This window comes from Odocoileus virginianus, chromosome 14 (genome assembly GCF_023699985.2).
Source record: "Odocoileus virginianus isolate 20LAN1187 ecotype Illinois chromosome 14, Ovbor_1.2, whole genome shotgun sequence".
In the NCBI taxonomy this organism is placed as follows: Eukaryota; Metazoa; Chordata; class Mammalia; order Artiodactyla; family Cervidae; genus Odocoileus; species Odocoileus virginianus.
In genome coordinates this window covers 32,721,280-32,746,771 of record NC_069687.1, presented here as the reverse complement: position 1 = coordinate 32,746,771, position 25,492 = coordinate 32,721,280, and the positions used below count along the sequence as shown (strand labels likewise).

The window sequence follows — 25,492 nt, the reverse complement described above, 5'->3', positions numbered from 1 at the left end:
CTCTCCTCCACAAAAGCAGCTGACTTCAACAGTTTCACCATCTATCCGATTTTTACAAAAAGATTTAATGGTACACAAGGCAGTTCAAGAGTATATACAGAAAAGGAAAGCACATGAGGTTTTTATGAAGGCAGCCTAACACCTGACAAAGAACAAACCACAAGCATGTGAGGGTCGTATCACAGATGCTAGGATGATTCACTATCAGGAATTTTGTAGTATGATTAATCATATTCATTGATCGAAGTAGAAGTACACAGGGAAGTCCCTGGGAGTCCTGTGGTTAGGGCTCTGAGCTTCCACTGCAGAGGTCATGGGTTCCATCTCTGGTCCCCTGGTTGGGGAACTAAGATCCCACAAACCACACAGTGTGGCAAAAAAAACCTCCCCCCAGAACAGAAACACAGAAAGTAGAAATTCTTAGAGACACGACAAAGGAATTCAATAAAACTCAGCATCTATTTCAGAGCAACATGCCCCTCGTCTCCGCACAGTGTTTTCTTTGCCTAGGATGCTCTTCCCTTGGATACCTGCCTGGCTCATTCTCTCGTTCCACTCAAGCCCAAGACCGCTTTAGCAGAGGTTCTATCCTGATCATCGTATCTGAAAATAGTGCCCCTCTCTCTCCCTGATTACTCTATGTCCCTTTATCTCTATTTTATTTTTCTTCATTGCACATGCTACCATCTAACATTTATGGATTTATTTATTGTCTGTCTCTGTCTACCAGAATATAAGCTCCATAAACGATAACTTAGTACAATATCTGACACATTGTAGGTGTTCCATAAATCTTTGTTGAATCTTCTCTAACATCCTGCATGTGGGTCTTTTCAGAAGTTGTCATGCTTTGTGGAGAGATACTACTAAATTGAACAATATGAAATTGCCAATATTTGACTTTTTTTCATCTACAAAAAGGGCAATTACACATGTTTTAAGAAAAGGATATGCACTATTGCTTTTATTATTAATACCATTTTGGCAATACCACCGTTTGGCAATACTAGTACAATTAGATAAGATAAAGAAATAGCAGGTACAAATGTTGGAAATTATTTGCATGTGATATAATTTTTAAGGGGCTTCCCAGGTGACTCAATGGTAAAGAATCCACCTGCCAATGCAGGAGACCTGGGTTTGATCCCTGGGTCGGGAAGAACCCCTGGAGAAGGAAGCAGCACCCCACTCCAGTACTCTTGCCTGGGAAATCCCATGGACAGAGGAGCCTGGTGGGCTACAGTCCATGCAGGTCGCCAAAAGTCAGGCATGACTTAGTGACTAAACAACAACAACAAACCCCTCTAAATCTGACCACATTTAATAAAATTTTTTCAGTTGGGGGAAAAAAGTCATAAACAAAGTAAAAATAAGGACAACTGACTAGTAGAAATACTTGCAGTGCATGACACACAAAGGGTTAAGCTCCTTAATATAAAGACAAACAGAGAAAAGGGCAAAAGACATAAACAGAAAGTTCAAAGGAAAGAAAAAGAAGATTTTAGCATATGCATGCATGCCAAGTCGCTTCAGTTATGTCCAGCTCTTTGTCCAACCTACGGACTGTAGACCACGAGGCTCAGTCCATGGGATTCTCCAGGCAAGAAACTGGAGTGGGTTGCCATGCCCTCCTCCAGGGGATCTTCCCAACCTAGGGATCAAGCCCACATCTCTTAGTTCTTCTGCACTGGCCAGGTGGGTTCTTTACCACGAGCACCACCTGGGAAGCTCATGTTGCTAATATCAATCATTAATCAGCGAATGACATTTTTTCAATATTTGTGGAGACACTGCAACAATCTACTCTGTGTACAAACATATGTACATCTGTTTGGAGCAGTTCACTATCAAAATGATACTTAACTATGTTTGGCAAATTTTAAACTATGGCTCTGTTTACTCTTCTTTCTTCAGATAATTTTTGGTATGCTTCTAAACAAATTTTTGAAGTATAAAAAATCCCTAATGTAATAGACATTAACCATTCCATTAGAAACAGAAGCGTCAACAGAGGCATAATCCATAAGCCCACAAGCATATCTGAATGCCAAGGATGTGTTGACATGTATTAGCTTATAGCACACAGATTTGATACAAATGAAGGCTAAATGCAAACTATTTAGCTGGCCAGCCTTGATATGACCCTCTTAGCTGTTGTGATATTATCCAACTAACTGTCCAGAGACGTTCCATCTGTGTTGTCTGGTTATTCATACATGTTGCGAACATCCACCACTGATGTCATAGAGTAAAGTCTGCTCTGCTACAAGACATATAGTAGAGGATACGATGCTCCCCACCAGAGGCCCTCAAATCGCTTTATCATTTTTCTGCAGGGTGCTTTCACTCACAGCGGTAGTGTCCATCTCTCTCTTTGTCAGAGGACTGTCCCCAGGTTACTGGATCCCCAGAGAGTTGAAAGTACCTTAAGTGTCTCCCCCAGTTTCATCTCCAGCCATCACCAATGATAACAGATGCTGGAGTGAAGCAATCCAGTTACTGCGCCCCTGACCAGGGTCTCCAGGGTCACCCTGTGGGATACTAAGGAAAATGACCTTTCTTGGAACTCTGTTTAACATTGTACTCTTTCTTGGCTTCAATCATCTTCATAGGGGTCTTTTTCTCAAGGTCTGCTTCTCAGGAACCCAAGCTAAGACACTGTGTTTTACTTTTAGGCAAAGTATCCATAGCTCATAATGATCAGCAGATAGGGGATCAAATATCAGTATAACACGTGAGTTGGTTTATAAAGGATTTTTTTTCCAGCATATAAACATCAGCTTTCTCATAATTGAAGAGAAAACTTTAGAAATACATAAAAACATCAACAAAAAAGCTGATTTACTTCCAACAATACAAAAATACACATACACAAATTTATTAACTATGTTAGTAATTGCAAAATACTGGGAACAATCTAAATACGCACACAGGAGAGTAGTGGAATAAACCACTGTATAGCCACATAGTGGATCACTATGCAGCTGTGAAAAAGAATGAGAATGAACTCTGAACTGATGGATAGTGCTTTCCAGGTCATACTATTAAGTGAAAAAAAAGCAAAGCTCAAAAGACTATTTATGGAGATTCCTTTAAAAATTAGGACTAAATCTACCATATGTACTATGGCCATGTAAAGTGTTGACATCAGGGCAAGTTGGGTGAAAAGTATATATCAACTCTCTGTACTGTTTTTATGATTTTTCTGTAAGTCTAACCACTACAAGTTCACCTATGTTAAGCTAACAGGGAATCTGAGCTGGCAGGCTCTACTCTGCCTGTGTTAAGTATTACTTACAAACCAGCTCTACAAATAAAAGTTAATCCTCAATAATGGACCCTACAAACTGTTCCTCTTCATTTGCTTTTTGTTGTTGCTGTTCAGTCACTAAGTTGTGTCTGACTCTTTAGGATACCAGGGACTGCAGCATGCCAGGCTCCTCTGTCTGCGGGACTTCCCCAGCAAGAATACTGGAATGGATTGCTATTTCCTTCTCCTCTTTTTAATCCTAACTATAGCTCAGCTGATAAAGAATCTGCCTGCAATGCAAGAGACCCTGGTTTGATTCCTAGGTCAGGAAGATCCCCTGGAGAAGAGATAAGCTACCCACTCCAGTATTCTTGGGTTTCCCTGGTGGCTCAGCTGGTAAAGAATGCACCCACAATGCAGGAGACCTGGATTCAATCCCTGGGTTGGGAAGATTTCTTGGAGAAGGGAACAGCTACCCACTCCAGTATTCTGGCCTGGAGAACTTCATGGACTGTATATACATAGGGTGGCAAAGAGTCAGACAAGACAGAGCAACTTTCACAACTAAGATAATGCATATAGGCAGTGATTTTCTTTCTCTTTCTTCCTTTCTTTTTTAATCACAGGTAGAATGAGTTTCACATAACTGGCTTGTTGTTTTGTTGTTTTAGTCGCTAAGTCATGTCTGACTCTCTTGCAACCCCATGGGCTGTAGCCCACCAGGCTCCTCTGTCCATGGGATTTCCCAGGCAAGAATACTGGAGTGGGTTGCCATTTCCTCCTCCAGGAGATCACCCCCACCAGGGATTAAACCCCCGTCTCCTACATTGGCAGGTGGAGACATGAGCCACCAGGGAACCCCCATAATGGGTTTGTGTGAGTCTCAGTCATGTCTGACTCTTGTGACCTCATGGATTGGAGCCTGCTAGGCTCCTCTGTCCATGGAATTTTCCAGGCAAGAATACTGGTGTAACTCTGATGGAAGTGGCCTAGTTTAAAAATTTAGAATGTTAGAGTCCTCAGATATAAACAAATGCCTATGTTTCTGGACCATTATACATGGCCTATTTCTCATGCTTAAGAATAAAAAAGATAGGGAGAAGTCAGAACCCCAAAGCAGCCATTGCTATGTCCTACCCAATCTGTTAACACAAGAAATGTCCTGTTTTAAAAGGCTGGCTCCTTACTTGGAGTATGCTGGAGAAACCCAGTATGGGTTGTCCTCGGCTGCCTTGGCATGCCGCAAAATGGCTTCCCGGGGATTGCTGTCGTCGGTTTTATCCAGAGCAATGTTCTTCACAATGTATGAAGACAGAGTGCCTCCGTGAGTTCCAACCCGGCCACCACGACCTGTTCCAAAGGGAAAAAAAGCAAATCAGGAACAGAGTGAGCATATACTCTGGGCTTACCTGACAAGGTTGAAAATCCTTCACTGCTGGCTGCCCAGGCTACAGGTTAAATGAATGACAGGGTAGGGTCCGGGAATCAGATTGACCTGATTTTTGTCATTCTGTGAAGAATCAAGGTTTTGAGCATTCTGGGGCTTCCATAGACTTTGGTCTGAAGCACACTTAAGAGTACTTGAGTATCATCCTTTCTGCTTTCATTTAAGGAAATCACAACCAAAGTGGAACATCACCAAACCTCAACTTCCCCATAATATTTTAAAATACAGACATGTTTTTATTATGCTTTAGTTGCCTAATTTACACAATGACAGCAATGTAGGAAGAAATACAAATAGTTTGCCATGTATATGCCTTAAAAAATTATCCTGGCATGAATACATGAAATTCAATTAATAAAAATAACCAATAATCATTAGATGCTATTTTAGTTTTAAACAAGAATATCTTAGGGCTTGCCATCTTCCAAGGACCTTGTATGAAAGAAAAGCAAATAAGATGAATAGACTGATTGACATTATTTTACTACACATAATGGCTCTTGACAGGAAGCTTCACCTGGGCAGGAATTTGTTCCCCACTGGACCCTCAACTGCTAGCCTGGTTCCTAATACTCAAAAGACATATGACTTTTCAAGGAGGTTAAAAAGAGAAAAAAAAGACAAAACACCACATGAAAAGTCAAGTAGCACTAAAAGATTAATTTTATCAGGCAGGAAATAATTGCCAGAGAATTTGTATGGCCAGTAACTATTGTATCAGTAGCACTTAGAAGAAGACAGCTCTTCAGGCTGATGTGGGAAGGGGATCTATAGGAAGAAATACATCCAATGTGGGAGAAGTCAGAAGACAGAGAAGGTTATTTTCAATGAATGGAATAGTTAAAATACAAAAGTATAGAAAGAGGGAAGTTCAACAGGCATTTGGGGGCCGGAATGAACCAACAGTCGTTATCAGAAGATTAGAGGAGGAGAGAGGTGAGGTGTAAAGCTCAACCATGGCTGAGAGTCAGACTGTAGAGAACTCTGAACCTCTGGGCATGTGACTGGACAGTGCACCGCTTCTGAAGATGTGGGGGCAGCAGCAAGATGAAAACTACAGAAATCGGGAATAAAAGCTGTAAGATGAGTGAAGGCAGTAGTGAGGAGAGAGTGAGTTGAGAGAGTGCCTAGTTACAAGGGCTTTTTAATAATCCAGGCAAGAATATTATACAGGAATTCTGATTATAGGACGATGGCAGAGAAAATGGGGAAAAAACTGAGACTGGTATATGAGATTTTCTTTCAATGCTCAAGGGGCAGGCCAAAGAGATAGAGGTCCAGAAGTCAGGTTCAGATGAATAAACAAGTCATAAGTGATATAAGCTTATGAACCTAGAACAAGTGGAAACTATGCAGCTGATAACAGAAAAAGGGATTCTAGTAAAGGTAAGGCTATATGATGGCCAATGCTGCCTTGCTTTCTTCTGGTCTTACTTTCTTAGAAACTCTAAGGATTTTTATTCATCTTCTAGGAAAATGGGCAGTTCTTTTTTTTTTTTTTTTTAAACCCTCCCTATTTCCCCGTACCACACTCTTTTACATTGCCTTAGTGCTTTATTGATAACTTCTTTTATGGTACTTAGCACAGTCTATTAAATCTTTAGATTATATATCTATTTAATTAGAAAATGGGCAGTTCTATTTAAATAATGCAGAACTAAATGATGGCCTCTTTCTGCCTCTTGTGAACTCTAATCCAGCCTAAATTTCGGCCAAAGTATTCAGTGTTGAATTTTAAGCCGGTATGGTGAGCAGTGATTTAAACACTGAGTTCCAAGGCACCCCAGAGCTCCAGTGAGGTCACCTAAAGGACTTGGAGACCAAGAAGAAAGGGCTCTGGGCTTCCTCTCTCCTTCAGCACAACAGCTCCATTTGCATCAGTTTTATGCACTGGGCTTCTGCATCAGTTCTTTAAGCAAAAAGTTCTGAGGCTCAAAGAAGGTGTTTGAAAAATCCTATTTAGTAAAAATCTCTGAAGACGGGTATCCAGGCCCAAAAGATCTTCCAAGTTCTGTCTTGATTACCCCACCCTGGCCCTCAATGACCCCCTCTGCGGGTCACAAGCTAGATCAGTCACCTGGGCCTGCAACAGGAGGCTCCGGTTTGTGAGACTTCAGGGGATCCAGTCTGTCCTTCTCCAGCTGTTTTCTTGTACTCCGTTGGCGAGGTTCGCGGAACATAGGCAAGGCATGAGCTAGGAGAAGTCACAGTTGAAAAATTTCATTATGATAATAACCCTTCCATCCAAAAACATAGCTAGAGCATGACTAAATGTAGATGAAATGGAAGTCATAATGACGGCCTTCATCTAATAATAAAAGACAGTCTTACTGCAACCAATTAGCCAATTTCGCTTGAGACCAGACACACTGTTCACCTCTCCTGGCAACTAATGGCACTCAGGAAGTACTGTCAAATACCGTCACGGAAACACTGATGAGGCTCCCCATCTACTAGACCGTGGGCAGCAGTTAAACTTAACTTCTGTGGTTTTGACAAGAAACACTTAATGGGGCTGCCTCTTACTTTTTTTCTTACAGGACCCAAATGTGAATAATGTCAACAGCTTGCCTCCTCAGAGGCCTCATAAACACTGGAGTCACTTCACACATTTCTGAAATGTGACCGCCTCTCAGGAACGGCTGACAACACTGAGCAACCAGAAGGGAGGGACACTTCTTATCCCACGGAAACTGGGACAGAGGCTGTCTTGAATGCACAGAGGTGGCTGAATCTCCTGACGTGGTGACTTGACAGGGACTTATTCCTTCTTCAATGTGGTAGACAAAAGAATAAAAATCAGAGAGTAAACATCCGTCCAATTGCTCTTGGTTGTTCACTCAATGTCGGAATTAAATTTCAGAATATAAAAGAAAATACAAATTTATAAGGGAAACAGTGTCATATTCTGGTGGAGAGGGGGAAAACTGCTGGGGAAAGAATTAAATATCTATTTATGACCACAAAAAGTACCAGAATAATGTCTTTGAATGTTTACATGCAAATTAAAACTCCTTTAAAAGAGAAAACTGGGGGAGAATTAAAGGCATAATAATGGTTTAAAGGAAATTTATGATGTGAATGACAGAAATGGCTATAACACCTGAAAAACACTTCTAGTATCGGCCATCCTCAATGCACACTGCCAGCCTGGGCCAGGACCATATCACTCACCAATAAATATGCCTGCCTTGAGTTAGGGGAGCTGAGAAACACAGCCACCCATCACTCGGTTCGGCAACATGACACAATAGTATTTTTAGGAGAGGGAAAAATAGCTTTTCACTTCAAACGACTGCAGGAATTTAAGTAGGCCGCATGTAATTACATGAGCTAGACTGCTTCTGACACTGACTTTAACACTTCTACTCTTACAAAAAAAATGCCATGGGATCTTTTTACTCATCACCAGCTACAAGGGGCTTGGTTTTATACAAGACCCACCAGCAGGGAGAAAACCCAGCAGTGCAGCGCCCCCTGGGCTTGAGACTGAGCCGCTGAGAAAGTCCATGGGGACACCTGCTAATGGCAATCTCTACTGCATCTGAGATCTTTCTAGCCGCTACCCGTGGCAGGTCTGAGACTGTGACTCTGGCAAACAAAAATCTATCAGATCAACAAAGTTGTGTGAACAAACCTGAGAGACGCTGCTCTGTTCTGATAAGATTTCTGATTGTACCTCGGGTAGTTCATTTTATACCTGAAGGTCTCTGGATCAATCTGTCACAGGGTCACAGAATTTAGGCTCTTCCTTTTGGGGTTGAAAGTTACATGAAGTCACCCTGTCTCTGTGATGAATCACAGAAGCTGGACGAGTTAGCTATTACATGACTCCCATCCTAAACACATGAATAGGGTATTTTTTAATATATGCCTGAACTTGGAGGGCTTCTTCTGTCTCTAAAGCCATGAGAGCAACATCACACAAGACTAGAAGACAGATGCATGACAGAGAGACCATGCTAACAACTTACGGGTGATGATGTAGTCCTGGGTTAGAGTTTCTGCTTGCTTCGCCTTCCGCTGGGTTTTAACTACACATAATTTCGCTCCCCTGAGAGGAGTTAAAGCAAATTATTTCCCTTATTTGGTCTTAGAAACAGAAAGTTGATGTCAAAAGCATTAGACACTTTTCAGGAACACACTCTGTACACATCATCTCACCAAGTCCTTGACTTTCCAAGGACTGGCAACAGATGGAGCCCTTGGTGATAAGAGATTAAACATATGGGATGGCAAGTCTGTGCATCAGTGGTTACTACTGTGTGAGAGGGTTAGAAAGGTAACTGGAAAACAAAAGGCTAGTTAAAAAAATCTATAGAAATAACCTAAAATTAAGATCTTAAAGAGATATTAATAACATTAATCAACCTTTTCACCCTAAAGGTCACAGGGTTCAAATTTTAGTTTATGGCTCAGATGAAAGCAACCTGGGTGGTCTACAGCCCAAGTGGCATTTGTCCACATCTCAAATACAAGAGTAAAGTGTCTGGATCCTAGTCAGCTTGGCAGGATTGCCAAGGGGCTACAGCCCAAGAATGTGTGGGATTAGCCAAAAGTGTGCTTACAATGCTTCACTCTCCTTAGCAATAATGAGTATCCCTTTCAGGAGAGACAAATACAAATAAGTAAATTTTTTAAAACAGTCCAAAGATAGTGCCTTCTAAAGGGTGCTATCAAATGGGGTTCATCATTTTCTCAAGTAAAATGGACCCCTTCCTTTCATCCTACTTACATTAGTATTTTTAATTTATTAAATAACAAACAAAATCCTATTTTTTCTTAAAGACTACAATATGTAATTTTATTTTATGGGGCAAAGGTTCCAATTCCAGAAAATTCTGAAGGGAACAGGACTGTCTGCTTCTATTTAGAGCCAGACTATAGTCAGTAAATATTCACTAATAGAGGACAGGCTTCCTTTCCCCCCAGAAGAATGTGGGATCTCACAACAGGTTTATGGGGGACCCCAGTAAATTTAGCATGTGAATTTTGTACTAGATAGCCAAGGCTTACTCTAAAGAAACAGCGAATCACTTACTGCATCTTAATAGAGAGAAAGAGGCCATCCCTTTTGGATGGTGACATGGGTTTACCTTTGTGCCCAAGGAAAAGAGAAATAACTGAGGGACTGACTGAGCCTCCAGTGAGGTTTTTAGATGCCTGAAACACACTGGTATGCTTAAATTTGGCAACTGGGCAGATGTGGGGTGGAAGGGGAAACTGTCTGTGCTGTCCTCCTTTGCTGGCAGAGAACACCACCACCAAATACCCAAACGGTACCTGAGAAAAGCCCAAACAGAAAGGGAACAAAACAGACAAGCCGGTTCCATTTCCTGTGAGTGGTTCGTTCCCTGCTCTGTTTAATCCCTTACATGCATCACTGTTAATGCCACTGTCCAGGGTGGTATGCAGAGTGGGCAGGCCTTTTCCCCCCCTTGCACTCAACATTTCAGCTAAAGAACTGCAAATCCCCAGGAAACTTTCACTTTGAATTCTGTATGGATCAAGGAGCTATCTAAATCCTCTTTAAAGCACAATATGAGGAGTTTGAGGCTTTACTCTGGGCCAGCTGCATTTTCTAAAAGGGTGGATCCCCATCAAAGAGGAAAATAAATAAAAGCAGGGGTGAAAAAAAAGCCCTCCCCCCAGTTGCTGTCATCCATCTCAAACAGGCAACACTTATGAAATACCTCTGACTCTTGTTGGGGTCATAGTAGACTTTAGCCAACCCGTTTCCAGTCCCCACCATGATCTGGTTCAGCTTTGGGTGCCACAGGCAGCGGACAACACTCTGAAAAGGAAAAGGCATGGGGATCATCTAAATGGGGCGCAAAGAGAAAGGAAAGACAGCTCTGCTGGTACTTGGATGGCTAGTTTACTAAACTGAATGCCACCCTGACGATGACTTGCAGCTTCTGGGGCACTTTCCTCCAAACCACTGAGTCCTGTTCTATCACTTATTATCTCTGTGACACTCTATAAAAATATAAAAGATGCCCCTTCCTGCCTTCTCTCCGCTCCTTTTCTGACAGTGTCAAAGCCGCAAAGCTGGGCCTTCCCAGCTCTGCTGACATGTGAGGCTGGCATCTTGGAATGCTGAACCCACATAACTTGGTTCATTGTACCAATGAAGCGGATTTAGACCTCAGCGATTCATGTTTTTATGCACACAGTATGCCCCTCTGGACAGCATATTGAGGCCAGGTGGCTACTATTTTTAGTTTACAAAGATCCAAATCTCATAAAGCTTTCTCAGGAACAACACACATTTGTGAACTATGAATAATATCTCCCTATCTATGAGATTAACCAGCAGGACAATAGCAGAAGTAAAACAGAGATACGGAATATAAAGATGTGATGTTAACCTGAACAAAAAGCAGGTTAGGAGAAGGTTCACTGGAAGAAGCTATGATCCTGTGAATCATTACTGGTGAGGAAAATAAGTGCTGTTCTGGGGTCAGAAAGAACTGCAAGTTCCCAGTAAGAACTACAACCTGTTTTTAATTTTTGCTGAAATAAGAGGGCAGAGGTGGAAGAGATGGCAGGGATAGAATTAAGGGGGGGAAAGGAGGCTAAGGTTGGTAGGCAGAAATACCACATGTTGGGTTCTGCAGATCTCACTCTGATAGAACAAGAAATGAGTGGAAACATTAATCCAGTGATTATTAGGAATCTCCATGTGCCAAGCAATGTACAAGGACTAATGGGAAAGGGTACAATTAGATATTACCATCTTACATTCTAATATTAAAATGTGAATCATGGAAATTTCTGTCTTCAAAATCTGAATTGGGCTGAATTTTTTTTTTCTTTTTGTCTTCTTCTCCCCAACCATCTAGTTCTTTCGTTAATATAGAATATCTGGTAATTTCTGCAATTCCTTTTGATAGAAATTCTGGCTTCCACTTGACTGGTAAAAAAATGCACATAGTTAAATGGCTACAAAGCCCACTCTGAGATTCCTGAGAAACTAAGGAAGAAATGTAAGAAATGTCAAATTCAAATCTGACAATATTCTAGAAGAGTGGTTCTAGCACTGCTGAACAGGGTTGAGATGTTCTATTGAGAAAATCAAACCAGAGTGGCTGTGTTTATCCTGTCATCAGGGAGAAAATTAAGCTCAACAGGCAGGTTTGCACAGTTTTAAATTTTTGCCCCACTATTTTTTTTGTTTGTTTTTATGGTTCTGATGAGTTTAATACTTTTACATTCATTGAACTCATTCCTGTCACTTGCATTTAATTATTTTTTAGATTTTTAAACCCTCACTCTTTTTTTTAAACCTATAGTATCTGCTACTCAATGTCTACTAGCAAGTGCTAAAAGATGATAAAACATATACAACGGTGAGTGAATATTAATAGAAAAACTTGAAAATAGTAAATCATATTTTTCAGTAAAATGTGAAAGCAGTAAACCAAAGTTTAACAACTAGGGGGTGAGGCTGCTGTCGCCTTTGTGCACGTGCTGGTGAAACTTACTTTACAGTGCGTGTGTAGAAAAAGTCACACTTTTCTCCCAATAAAACTGCCTTGTTGGTAAGATGGAATTAATTTTATCAATAGTTCATGATCTGCAAAGCACAGCCTGACTACAAGGTGCTCCGTCACTGGGACTAATGTGAGAACCATGCCTAGACCACTGGAAATCTCTAGATGATCAAGGTCAGGTATGTGGAAACTTGAAAAGAGTCACAAACAACTTCCCATCAAAGCTAGAATAAGCTCATCCAAGCCAATACTCATCTCCTTCAAGTCTTGGCTTGACTGTCATGACTACTCGGACCAGCCTATTTGAAACTGCGCCACACAACTCCCCTTCTTTTCCTTGTTTTCATAGCATGTGTCACCTTTTAAGATGATATACAACTTACTGTTAATCATGCTTTTAACATAATATATAACTTACTGCTAATTATGCTTATTGTCTGGGCTTCCCAGGTGGCACTAGTGGTAAAGAACCTACCTGTCAATGCAGGAGACCCAGGAGATGTGGGTTCGATCCCTGGGTCGGGAAGATCCCCTGAAGGAGGGCACAGCAGCCCACTCCGGCATTCTTGCCTGGAGAACCCCACAGATACGAGGAGCCTGGCGGGCTACGGGCCGTGGGGTCGCACAGGGTCGGACACATGGAAGAGCCTAAGTAGGCACGCACACATGCTTACTGTCTGCCGCCCCCACTAGAATAAACGCTCTACACAGGCTGCTCCTGGTCTGTTTCCTGTGGCCAAGGGCCTCAAGTGCCTAGATTAGTGTCTGATACTTAATAAATATTTGCTGCAGGAATGAATTAAAGTTACAACTCACCCAAACTAAATAGACTGCTTTGCTAGGTGGGGCTGGAGATGGACAATTTTCAAGTTAAAATCATTACTGCCTATGAGAAATAATTTGATTCCTCCAGATTTTTATTACACTCAAGTATCATACAAACACAGAGGGTTAGTGCCCTCCCAATGTGGACCAGAAAAGAGGGATGAACAAGAGCCAGAGGGGCAAGGGAAGACAGTGAGAGGGGCTCTCAAGGGTCTTCAGAAATCTCAGCTGCCCAGAATTGGCCCCAGGACAATTTTAAGGACATAGTACTAAAGTTATCTCCCTTCCTTGGTTCTCTAGAGGTCTGGCTAAGCAGTCTAAGATTACTGGTTCTCAAATATGTTGTCAAGCGAGCAGGGTACAGAATTGGAAAAGATCCACAACGTAGGCCTGATAAATTCCAAGACACCAGCCAAACAGGCAGTTTCCAGGGGCAGCAGGTTACCGTTACTCTCTCCGTCTACGCCGAGGGTGTAAATGTCAGAGAGAGGCAATGGCCGGGCCAGCAGACCAACGTCTGACTGCTTTCCAGGGAGTCCAAGCTCCGGGCACTGCATCTCTATTCCCGTTCACAGTCTTTCCCTCCTACGCCCTCACACACACACACACACACACACACACACACACACACACGTGACTGGGCAGCACAAGCTCTCATGGAGAAGCACGTTTACCCTCCTTTTTACACAGAAGGAAGGAGAAGGCAAGTGAGCCCCCTTGAACTAACTAGTCATTCCAGAGCGCCATCCACTGAGGTGGTGAGTCACCAAGGCATCCCATGAGGGCGCTGGGAGCAGTCTGAGTTAGACAAAAGATACTTAAGGCTCAATTACCCTAAGACTGGTTATTAATCAAATACTACCCGGATTCCAAAACATGGAATGAAGAAACAGGATTCAAAGTCAAAGGTGGGTGGGCTTTTTTTTTGTTGTTTATTAATATTTATTGTGTGTGTTTAGCTAACCTTCGTAAACTTTGCAGCTAATGCGGCTCCACACTTTGTCCTGTCAAGGAAATGCATCTTATAGCAGAGAGCTGGCCATCTGCCAAACCAAACAATCGCTGAGACGGCAGCGAGGCTGGGGAACCAGCAGAGCTGCGCCGCTGCTAACTTGTCAAACACACATACTGGGTTTTACATAACAACAATGGGACACGTGCCTGCTAGAAGCCCAAGGAGCTATCACAAGACAAATGAGCTACAGCTACTTAGAAAGAGTGCATTCACTTCATCCACCATCCACAAAGTCACCCTCCATCCTCTGTTCTTCAAGAGGTACTTCTGCAGCTGGGGGCTTGCCACATTCAGACAGACAGATTTACTGAGTGAGACAACGAATGGAGGGCAGAGAACACATCTGAATTAAAGGACCAGAGGGAACCATCATGACAGGAGATCTACACGGACCAAACAGAAAGCACTGCACTGCCAAGAACTAGATTCTGAAGTTAGTCTGCATATTTTAAATATACTGATTTGCTTTATTAAATTGATAAAAGATTTTATTCTTACACTGATCCACTTCATCTTACCAAAGCATTGTGGAACCACCACTGGCTTCCCCTAGCTGCTTAAACTGAACTCTGTGTTACCACAAAATTCAGTTTAGCTTTTTGAACCAAAAGCTACTGTCACTTTAGATAATTTGGCGGTGCAGAGGAACCACAGTCTGCCCCCAAAGTATTCAGTTCAAGCAGCAGCCAGAGAGAGACAGTAACTGGTGCTGGAGATCGTAAGCAAGATGACAAGGCAGTAATCAGACTTTAAAGTGCTCAACACAGAGAGCTCTCTTCTCTGCAGAGACCAAAGAAAAGAGGGGGAGTGGGGCAGAGAAGAAGAAAACACTTTGTGTACAAAAGGCAGTGTCAAGATTCCAAAACAGGAACTTTGGAATTACCCCTCCGCAAAAGTAAAAAGGCCATAAAAACCCCAAATAATTTACTGCTGTGGTTTTCTGGTTTACTTGATGTGATGGAAGCAAATAAGGAGAAGAGGAAGAAAAAATGAGAGAAATGAATCTGTATTTTAGGACATGGGAAGAAAGGAACGATCGGGTTATCTGCAACTTTATGTTATAAAAGTAGCTGACACCTCACAACAACACTACAAAACTAATCATCTTCACCTCTTGGTGTCACAAGAAGAAGAAACTGAGGCTTGCAGGCGGCGGGGTAACATTCTCAAGGTCACAGAACTTGTACGCAGAGGAGCTGGGATGCTCAGGGAGGTTTTCCCGACGCCCATGCTCATGCCTTCATACCTCCTAATTATGCAGCGCTCTGCTTTAGACGATGGGAGGGAAGAGTCGCTGCAGATTTTAAATCACCTAACCCAGAAGAAATCTGAGCAAGTTTACACTAAAAAGCAGATGATATTACTAAAATCATAAAAGAAAAAGTCTGCTACTGCCCAGTTCACAAATGTTACTATAAAAGAAATCAATGCCTGCATAACATCTTAGGTGTCAGTAATGCACATATCCAAACACCTCTCTTATTCTACTTCACATGCTAAAAGAAGCCCAGCACCCTTCCTAATTTTATATCTTAAACATGATTATGATGAAACACGCTTTCCTGATCCTTCCCAGCTGCTGATCCACACTGTAAAAGAAACTCCATCTGGTTTTTTCATGTTTGGTTTTTGTCATATAGTACAAGAATGGATAAGCTAACTCAGAGATTCTTTCGGAGAAGTGGTTTCCAAAATCTTCAAAGGTAAGAGCCTCACACATTTCCATGAAGGAGACTGTCACACAGTTTTGCACATGTGTGTAGAGGCAGTTTCATGGCCGTGCACACCCTCAGGACTGCCCGATACATCTGAAAGTCCATGTATATGCTGCTGCCCAAGTTTAAGAACACAGATCGAGATGTGAGTCCAAAATGAAGAAAAAGAAGGCAGATGAAATTGGAAAGGTACCGGTGATTTGCACAAACCCAAGCTTTATTTCACAGAGAAAGAAAAATTGCTTTCCACATTAAAATACTGAACCAGGTAGGTAGAAGAGTCAGGTAGGAATGCTTTAAACTTTTCCAGGTTATTTGTCTTGTCCTCCCAAAGCCTTGCTTTTCCCAAACTTGGATTATTTTGCAGTATGCTTGGGCCATCGGGTTTAGTTTCACTCCTTTCAAGTTCAGGAAGCAAACCTGCTGAGTAAACTTTTGTCTACAATAAATAAGACTCCTCAACACCCACCTGATCTTCACGGAAATACCCCTCAAACAAAAATATTTAAAGACATTTTCTCTGCTCTTCTAAGTGAGCATGTGCCTATCCATTTCTCCCCCTCCACATTCCTCCAACTCTAAGGAAGTTCCATCAGAGGGCCAGACAGGTAGCAATTGTCACTCTTCACTGAAAATCTTCTTAATCTCCCTTCTTCCCTGCCCCAAACAATTCTCTCTCTGATAAACCAGACAGAAGACCAATGGTGAAAAGAGGAAATGCCGTGGCACTTTTATAAAGGTAGGGGTTGTTGAAAACAAACAAACAAGGAAAAGCGTTGCTCTATACCTACCATAAATATCTGGTACGGATGCACAGATTATGCTTTTTGAAAAGAAAGTGAAAATGTCAGTAGCTCAGTTGTGTCTGACTCTTTGCGACCCCATGGACTGCAGCCAGCCTTCTCTGTCCATGGAATTCTCTAGGCAAGAATACTGGAGTGGGTTGCCATTTCCTTCTCCAGGGGATCTTCCCAGGGATCAAACCCGGGTCTGCTGCATTGCAGGCAGATTCTTTACCATCTGAGCCACCAGGGAAGCCTTGGTGAAAACTTTTTTAAAACTGGCATCTATGCATTTATTAAAATCAGTTCATTTACAGACTCTGCTCTAAAATTAAGGTAACTGTTAAAGCAGTAAAAATCTGGAACCTGGTAATTGTCCTTGGCACAAAATGAATCACATCTGTAGCTGATAATAAATTCGACTAAAGAATTTCATCACGAGAAAAAGTTCTCAGAGAAAACTGAAGGTCTCTTGGGTAAGAAAATTAAATACAATCTTCTTCATCTAATTCAAAACACTAAACGTCAGTTTGCTCCAGTCTGCTATTTGAGAAGAACTTACAAAGGCAGGAAAAAAAAAGGACAAATAATGACTGAAGAAATCTGATAATTATTTTAATTAATGACAGTTTGGGAGCAGGAAACAAATAGGTGGCAGGAAGTTAGAGTCTCCAGGGTGAGTGACACCAGCCGTGGATCACCTAGAAACAGCACTTACTGCAGGCACATTCCCAAAATTCTCATAGAATTCCGTACTAGTGGGCACAGGATGGATCAAGTGTGCCAAGATATGGAGCCCGGGGGGTTGAGAGGGGCCTAGGGCACTATAGCCTCAGGCAAGTCAGCACCAGTAAAGAGTGGGTTTGTCTGTAATATCACATAGTATCATCTATTATGAGCACCAGGCTGTGAAAAAGCTTGGGAAGCACTACCTAAGGCCATCTCTCGATCTAATCTACACAGACCCAGACCACTTCACCCTTCTTCATTTAGCAATAGTTCAAGATGGGCATAAAGATAATAAGCATAAATCTTTTCTTTATGTAAATAAACAAAGCACAAATGGATAAAGCTTTAAGTCCCTAACTACTAGACAGGAGATATATATGATCAGATCTTAGAAATCATCAAGCATGTAAAACAAAAAAACTGTAGGAGAACCTGAGTCTTTAGAGATGAACTATACAGGATATGTAAAGCACTATTTGTTTTAATATAGTATAGGTAAAGAAGTGTTATACATTATACTCTTTTATTGAGCCCTTTGGGGTGGTCTCAAAACCCCTTATGATACAAGATGATCTAGCACTCCAGATAAGGGGAAAACACTATCCTGGGATTATGCCTTAATTATAGAACTCTTTGTTTCCCACACTAATAAATTGTAGAAGTCTGGCCAGAATTCTGATAGAACAGCTGGAAAATTTGTTACCAAAGAGCACTCATCAAATTCTGGTTGGGAGAGGAAAGTCTGTCATAGAAAATCCTACAAGGCATAAAGTCCTTTCCTTGGTCTTCTCTCAGTGGGGTGTGGTGTGGTGCTGGAGCTGGACAACAGAGAGCTGTCGTTACTGTATTATATGTTTCTACATTTTATAAAGAATACTGTGTCATTCTGAACACTGACAAAATTGACCTGTCTACAAAATCAACCTCTCTTTTTTTTGACATTTTTATGGAGTCCAGTATGTTTCTCCTTCAGGATTGTGTTATCTACTAGGTGAGTCTTCATCCAGGTTTGCCATTCTTGGCAATCCTGTCTATACAAGGAAGTGTATAGATCTGCTTAAATGCCAATTATATAAAACACCAAATTCTTGTGTAGAGAAGGAAAATTAAAAGTTTCTAATTAATCAAAAGGGAAACACTGGCTGTTTCTCTTGTTTTGAAGGACTACAAATAGAAGTAAAATAGTACACAGAACACATTTCCTTGAGACTGCTGACACCAAGTAAGTAGAAGATGCCTTTTAATACAGCATGTTGCAGAGTTAAATGATACTAGAAAATGAATAAACTATTAAACTGGACAAGACCTTCTTTGACTCCTCATTCTTCAGTGATTTATGAAGTCTGAAGGAGGATCTGATAGGCTCCTCATGACATCAGTCAGATCTGTCAATCTTAAAGGAAATCAGTCCTGAACATTCACTGGAAGGACTGATGCTGAAGTTGAAGCTCCAATACTTTGGCCACCTGATGTGAAGAAGTGACTCCTTAGAAAAGACCCTAATGCTGGGAAAGGCTGAAGGCAGGATGAGATGGTTGGATGGCATCACCGACTTGATGGACTAGAGTTTGAGCAAGCTCTGGGAGTTGGCGATGGACAGGGAAGCCTGGCGTGCTGCAGTCCATGGGGTCACAAAGAGTCAGACATGACTGAGCGAATGAACTGAACTGAAATGAGATCACTGTCAAATAGATAACTATAGGAAAAGACACTCACTATAGGCTTTTTTTTTTTTTTTACTATAGGCTTTGAAACAGGATTCCTACAGTAAACATTATTTCAAAGAAGAGAATGTTGAATAGAAAATCTAAATAACTGCTCCTGAACTAAGAGTCTACCCGTTAAAATTATAAACTGTTCTTTGAAAAGGGACTGGAAATGAGAACAGAAAAGAGGTGATAAGCTCACCAGAATTTGTCTTCTAAGGGAGAATAGAGACTGGACTTTTGATAAAACACAGTGACAAATTCCGACAAATAACTTTTACTTCAAAGCAGAGTGTGTTCTACAAAACAGACCCAGGAAACAGGTCATATTCATTAACAGTATAAGAACCAAAACATGATATTCATTAGAGTTTTAGATTACCAGTATTTTAAGCATCCACAGTAAATCTGCTACCTCTACTGAATTCAAAACATAGCTATTTTTAGTAAGTCTGAAAAAGGATCACCTCAAGTTTTAAAGAAGCAGACAAAAATCTGTACTTCTTTCATCAAATCTAAAAGAAAACATATTTATGTTCTGAAATTCCAAATTAATTAGAAAAAACTATTAACAAAAACAAAAGCAAGAGAAGCTGGCATGGAATAGGCTATGATAGTAAGTCCCAATAAGAGTATACTAGAATAAAATATAATAAAAGGTAAAGCAAAATTAACAAATACATGTTCACCAAACACTTACTATGTGCCATATATTGTTCTAACCCTAGGAATATAATGTTCTGCCCACTCACATGGCACCAAGGAGCCCCTTACTCCAGTTTGCTCACTGGAGAATCTAGAAATAGCTGAAAAAAGAGTATCAAAGGTAACAGAAGTGTTGAGAAAATACGACCCATAAGAAAATGTTAAAATAACAATATCAACTAAGTTTAGTTCACTTAGACAAGAGAAGACAGAACAGTAACTTTATAATCTTCAAGGAAACAGAGGATGTTGACCAGCTGTTCTCTAATTCCTTGAGGACTAGAGTAAAGGATGTGGGCTCTAAGCATGAGAATGCAGGCTAAAAGTAAAGGGAAAAAAAGGTCTGATGATAATAAGAGTTTTTATAAACAGAAATGAGCTTTTTAGGGAGGTTGTAAAATCTTCTGTTAAAAGTCTAATTTTCATATAAGAGAGCTGAGTCGTAGTCCTCAAGTAGGCAAGAAGATGGGCTCTGGACAACAATATTGAGACACTAAGCAAAAAAGAATCTACCTGCAAAGCAGGAGACCCTGGTTTGATTCCTCGGTCAGGGAAGACCCCCTGGAGAGGGGATAGGCTGCCCACTCCAGTATTCATGGACTTCCCTGGTGGCTCAAATGGTAAAGAATCTACCTGCAATGTGGGAGACCTGGGTTTGATCCCTGAGTTGGGAAGATCCCCTGGAGGAGGGCATGGCAACCCACTCCAGTATTCTTGCCTGGAGAACCCCCATGGACAGAAGAGTCTGGCGGGCTACAGTCCAGGGTGTCACAAAGAGTTGGACACAACTGAATGACTAAGCACAAAGCAGTTACAGTATGCCTGATACCCCAGCTAATGCAGCAAAAGCCAGCAGCTTTGCCTGTGGCAGTTACATGAAGGGAACCTATCACTAGCATGGGAGAGGGGACTTGCACTAGGACCAAAGAGATTAATTTATTTCCTATAATATGAATGCCCCTGCAGATGTGCGGTGATCTTAGACAATTCCTCCTAGGCACATCTGCTGCAATTTGTACTATTTAATTATTTATTTCATACAGTGTTTTCCATCATTGTTACCATTTTTTAATTAAAAAAAGTTCCTGGTGCTGGGTGAAACAGAGGGATCACATTCCACCCAGTCTCTCTCTCTGAATGCAGTTATAAAACCTAAATTTGAGGATTTTGACAAGAAAATAGGAGTAGGTGGACTGGGAAATTAGTCTAGAACTCAAACTACTACTGAAGCAGCATCAAGTTTACTATTTCCTCCAACTCTTGTACTTCACCCTACCTCCTGGCCCCCTAAAAAAACTGTGATGAACAAAATATCAAAATTTTAAATTAAGACAGCCTCAGTTCAACTTACTTTTCCTTTCATCTCAATATGGCTTGACATAGCACTGTCACTGTTCCCATTTTTATTTAGAGTATTGGAATTTTACTCATCGTGAATTTTTTGCATTATTTTTATTTTTTATAATGTTGCATTAAAATGTTAATTTGTTTTTATTACTGAGTTTTTTGACACCTTCTTCTATTTTCTGTTTGAGTCTGACTCTAGTCCTGGCCCTGCCTCAACCTATAGCTCACTCTATAACACAAAAATTAGCTCAAAATAAACCACACACCCAAAAAGAACCACAGTAAACCATAAAACTTTTAGAAGAAAACACAGAAGAAAATCTGCATGAGCTGGGGTCAGTCAAGGAGTTCCTAGATGTTACAGCAAAACTACATTCTATAAATGAAGAAAAACTGATAATTTAGACTTTTTCAAAATTAGTTTCCTTTGAGGGATTCTATTAAGAACAAGAAAAAACAACCAACAGACCAGGAGAATTTATCCCAAGAACTTGGTATCTAGAATATATAAAAGGCTCAAAATTAACACTACGAAACAAACCTGATTTAAAACTGGGCGAAAGACTTGAACAGGCACTTCACCTAGGATGATATAATCATAGAAAATGAACACATGAAGATAGTCAAGTCTCCCACATTGCAGGTGGATTCTTCACCGACTGAGCCACCAGGGAAGCCCATGAATACTAGAGTGGGTAGCCTATCCCTTCTCCAGGGGATCTTCCTGACCCAGGAATTGAACCAGGGTTTCCTGCATCCAGGCAGATTCTTTACCAGCTGAGCTACCAGGGAAGCCCTCACTGGTCATTAGGAAAACAAATTATAACTATGATGAGAAAGCATTTCAAACACCTGTTTGAATGTATAAGATAAAAATGTTACAATACAAAGTTGGTGAGGATGCAGAGCAAGTAAAAACACATATACTGTTGGTGGGAATGCAAAATAATACTGCTTATCTGAAGACGGCTTGGAAGTTTCTTATAAAAATAAATATTCATTCACCATATGACCCAGCAAGCCTATTAGGTATTTGCCCTGGAGAAATGAAAAATTATGTTCACACAATGAATGATTCTTATTGTTGTGGTTTAGTTGCTAAGTCAAGTCCAACTCTTTTGCAACCCCATGGACTGTAGCCTGCCAGGTTTCTCTGTCCATGGGATTTCCCAAGCAAGAACACTGGAGTGTGTTGCCATTTCCTTCTCCAGGGGATCTTCCTGACCTAGGGATCTAACCTGTGTCTCCTGCATTGCAGGCAGATTTTTTAGGGCTGAGCCACCAGGGAAGCCCATAAATGAATGCTTACAACAGCTCTATCCAAAATCTCCCAAAATTAAAAATAACCAAATGTCCTTTAATAGATAAACAAACTGTGCTATATTCATACAGTGGAATACCACTCAGCAATAAAATGTAACAAGTCAGTGATACGCACAACTGACCTGGATGAATCTCAATGGATGCTGCCGAAAGAAGTTGATCTAAAATGGCTACACACACTGTGAGTCCATGTACATGACATTCTTGAAAAGTCAACACTAAAGGGATGAATAACAGACCAATGAACACCAGGGATAAGGAGAGGGTGAGGGGTAAGAGTGAGACTACAGAGGGATGGCACGAAGGAGTGTTTGGGGGTAAGGGAACTGTTCTGTTTGTACTGATTGTACAAACTGTACTGATGGGATTACAGGAAACTATAGGGGCCAAAAATCACTTTAAAAATAATAATCAATACTACTAAACTTGTTCCTTTCATTTTCCTTATGTAAAACATTTTAAAATTTGATAAGGTAGATATTGGGCTTTCCTAGTGGCTCAGCAAGTAAAGAATCCACCTGCAATGCAGGAGACGCAGGTTCAATCCCTGGGTAGGAAATGGCAACCGACTCCAGTATTCTTGTCTGGAAAATTCCAAGGACAGAGAGCTTGGTGGGCTACAGTCCGTAGCAAATAATCAGACATGACTGAGCGACTAAACCACCACCACCGTTAAGGCAGACATTAATAGTTAAACCACCATGAAATTGGTGATTTCTTTCCTTTCTACTCTCATATGCCTACAGATGAACACTCAACTGCACTCTTTAAATCCTGAGAACTACTGTCCTGGAACATCCATAGCATAATACCATTAGGTGAAATGAGAAGTAATTTAATCACACCTTACAGACACCAGTATGGTGTCCTGTACACTGTGAGGTTAACTTAGCAGGAGATTCTAGCTGAGTTCTAGTCACTATTTAAATTGAACTCTGGTTTGTATGCTGCCTCCTTCAGGAAATTTCAAGAAAGGGTTTAGTAAGTCAAATCACAAAAGTAGTAAAATTGCAATATTGTTTTTCCATCCTAGCCCAATTGCATCTCTTTTCATCACTAATTAAAGAAAATATTCTTACAGAAAGTAGCACTGACTGATCACTGTGCTTTACAGTAAAGCATCATCCTAGTTACCAGGCTGGAAGTTAGCTCAGGACCTGGGAAAAAGGCAGTACTGCAAAAAGAACCATGTAATTGCTGTGCTGGCAAATTGACACTAAAACTCCATCATCCTCTATTTACTTCCAGGTTCCTTTCAAATATTAATATACCTCAGAAGGCCAGGAAATACACAGGTGCACACACACCCTTTTTTGTTTCTAGTGAGCAAATGCTCAATAAACCTAGGTTGAGTAAACTGTCTTATCATTTGGCAATGGGAGAAGAGACACATTTTACTAAATACAAACATACTGATCAGGACCCATCTAGAATTTACATTGTTTAATCTTCCTAAGAAAGTGAATTTCATTAAGCTGATATTGCTTTATTTAAAATAATACATAATTCAAAGCAACTTATATTTCCTAGCCAACCAAGCAGCCTGATTGCTCTTTAATAAAAATCAGATAATGGAAAGCTAGTTTAACCCAAAGTCTATTTTTTTCCATTCCCTTGTGCTTCACATTAAAAAAGATTTCACTGTATTTTAGAAAGCAGATAAATGCCAAATATAGTCTTTCTTTCATTTTCAGTTGGCATTTGCACTGCCTATAGCTCAAGTTCCCTCTGTGTACTAGTTTCTTTAAGTTCCTGACTGGGCAAAGAGACCACTTGACTTGTCTATTTCTAGAAAGCATTTAAAGAGGTGCGATTCGGCCTGAGCTGGGACTAGTAAGACAGATCATTAGTCTGTCAGTACAAAATGGAAGAGCAGAGTTCTTCAGCTCCTTCAGAGACAAGCGTTCACAGCCACAGCTTCATTAATTAATTAAGTTCGAAGTAAATTCCCAGAACAGCTATACCTGTATTCAAGTATGAGAACAAAGCCTCATTCCAAAGCCAATTCTGAGGACTCCGTGGACTATCCATTCATTTGAATGGCCTTTCTGCTTTCCATCACGTGTACAAACAACACGGGGTAACTGCAGTGTGAAGAGTCAGCACGTCCCTCACACTTACTGAGATAAACAGATTCATGAAGGGTCTATTACTTCATGGCCCCATTATATCCATTTATCTCTCTTCAATCTCTTTGGATTTAAGAAAACAATATTCTCTTCTAATAAGAACACAAAAACTTTTATATGAAATGGAAGTGGTAATCCTTTCATTTTATATGTTACAAGTCATATCATATATTAACACATACAGCAATTTTCTGGACATCAAAATTTATTAATGTAAATGTCATATTTGGTATAGTCTATGGGTAATATGATAATAATTTCTCAGTGATCCCTTCTGCATTGTTATACTACTTTTATAATCAGAAAATCTCAAAAAAAAAGCTAATCTGAGGTTTCCCTGGTGGCTCAATGGTAAAGAATCTGCCTGCCAATGCATGAGATAAGGATTCAATCCCTGATCTGGAAAGATCCCACATGCCATGGAGCAACTAAGCCCATGTGCCATAACTACTGAGCTTGTGCTCTAAAGTTCGGGAGCTGCAACTACTGAAGGCGGCACCCTGGAGCCTGCGCTCTGCAACAGGGGAAACCACTGCAATGAGAGGTCCACGCACCCACCGCAACTAGAGAGTAGCCCCCGCTCCCCACTTGCCCCCAACAAAGATCCAGCACAGCCAAAAATAAATAAATAATATTATATATTGAAAAGGCTAATCTGATATAGTCCTCATTGCAATGTATATAGGAAGAATGTGTGTACATATCAAGAATCATATCTTACAAGGTAAAGAAAAATAATGTGAACTCAAGTTCTCTTCAGAACTTCACCTAAAGAAGGAAACACAGTTGGTATTTTTATGGAAAATTTTTGTTTTCTTAAAGCAATTTCTTTTTTTACAAAATACGGACCTTACCTTCTTATGCAGTAGGCTATCTTTATAAGTCAGATAAATAGGTCTGAAATAAGAAACTTTCCCACCTTTTGGGAAATATATAAACTATTACTTAATTAACATACTTTTAACAATAATTCTGTATTTTGCAACCATGATAATTAAGGGGTAGAGATTATAGCCTGTAGAT

General features: G+C 40.7%; 1 protein-coding gene across 1 annotated transcript in view; it reads right to left on the bottom strand.

Moving 5' to 3' along the window:
• Nucleotides 1-25,492, bottom strand: part of WDR70 (WD repeat domain 70) — a 276,786-nt gene that overhangs the window by 11,154 nt on the left and 240,140 nt on the right. The window contains exons 14-17 of the mRNA XM_070476595.1: nt 10,391-10,491; nt 8,672-8,751; nt 6,775-6,891; nt 4,438-4,600 (exon numbers count right to left, since the gene is read on the bottom strand). Of these exons, the coding sequence (XP_070332696.1) occupies nt 4,438-4,600; nt 6,775-6,891; nt 8,672-8,751; nt 10,391-10,491 (461 nt within the window). The remainder of the gene's footprint in view (nt 1-4,437; nt 4,601-6,774; nt 6,892-8,671; nt 8,752-10,390; nt 10,492-25,492) is intronic.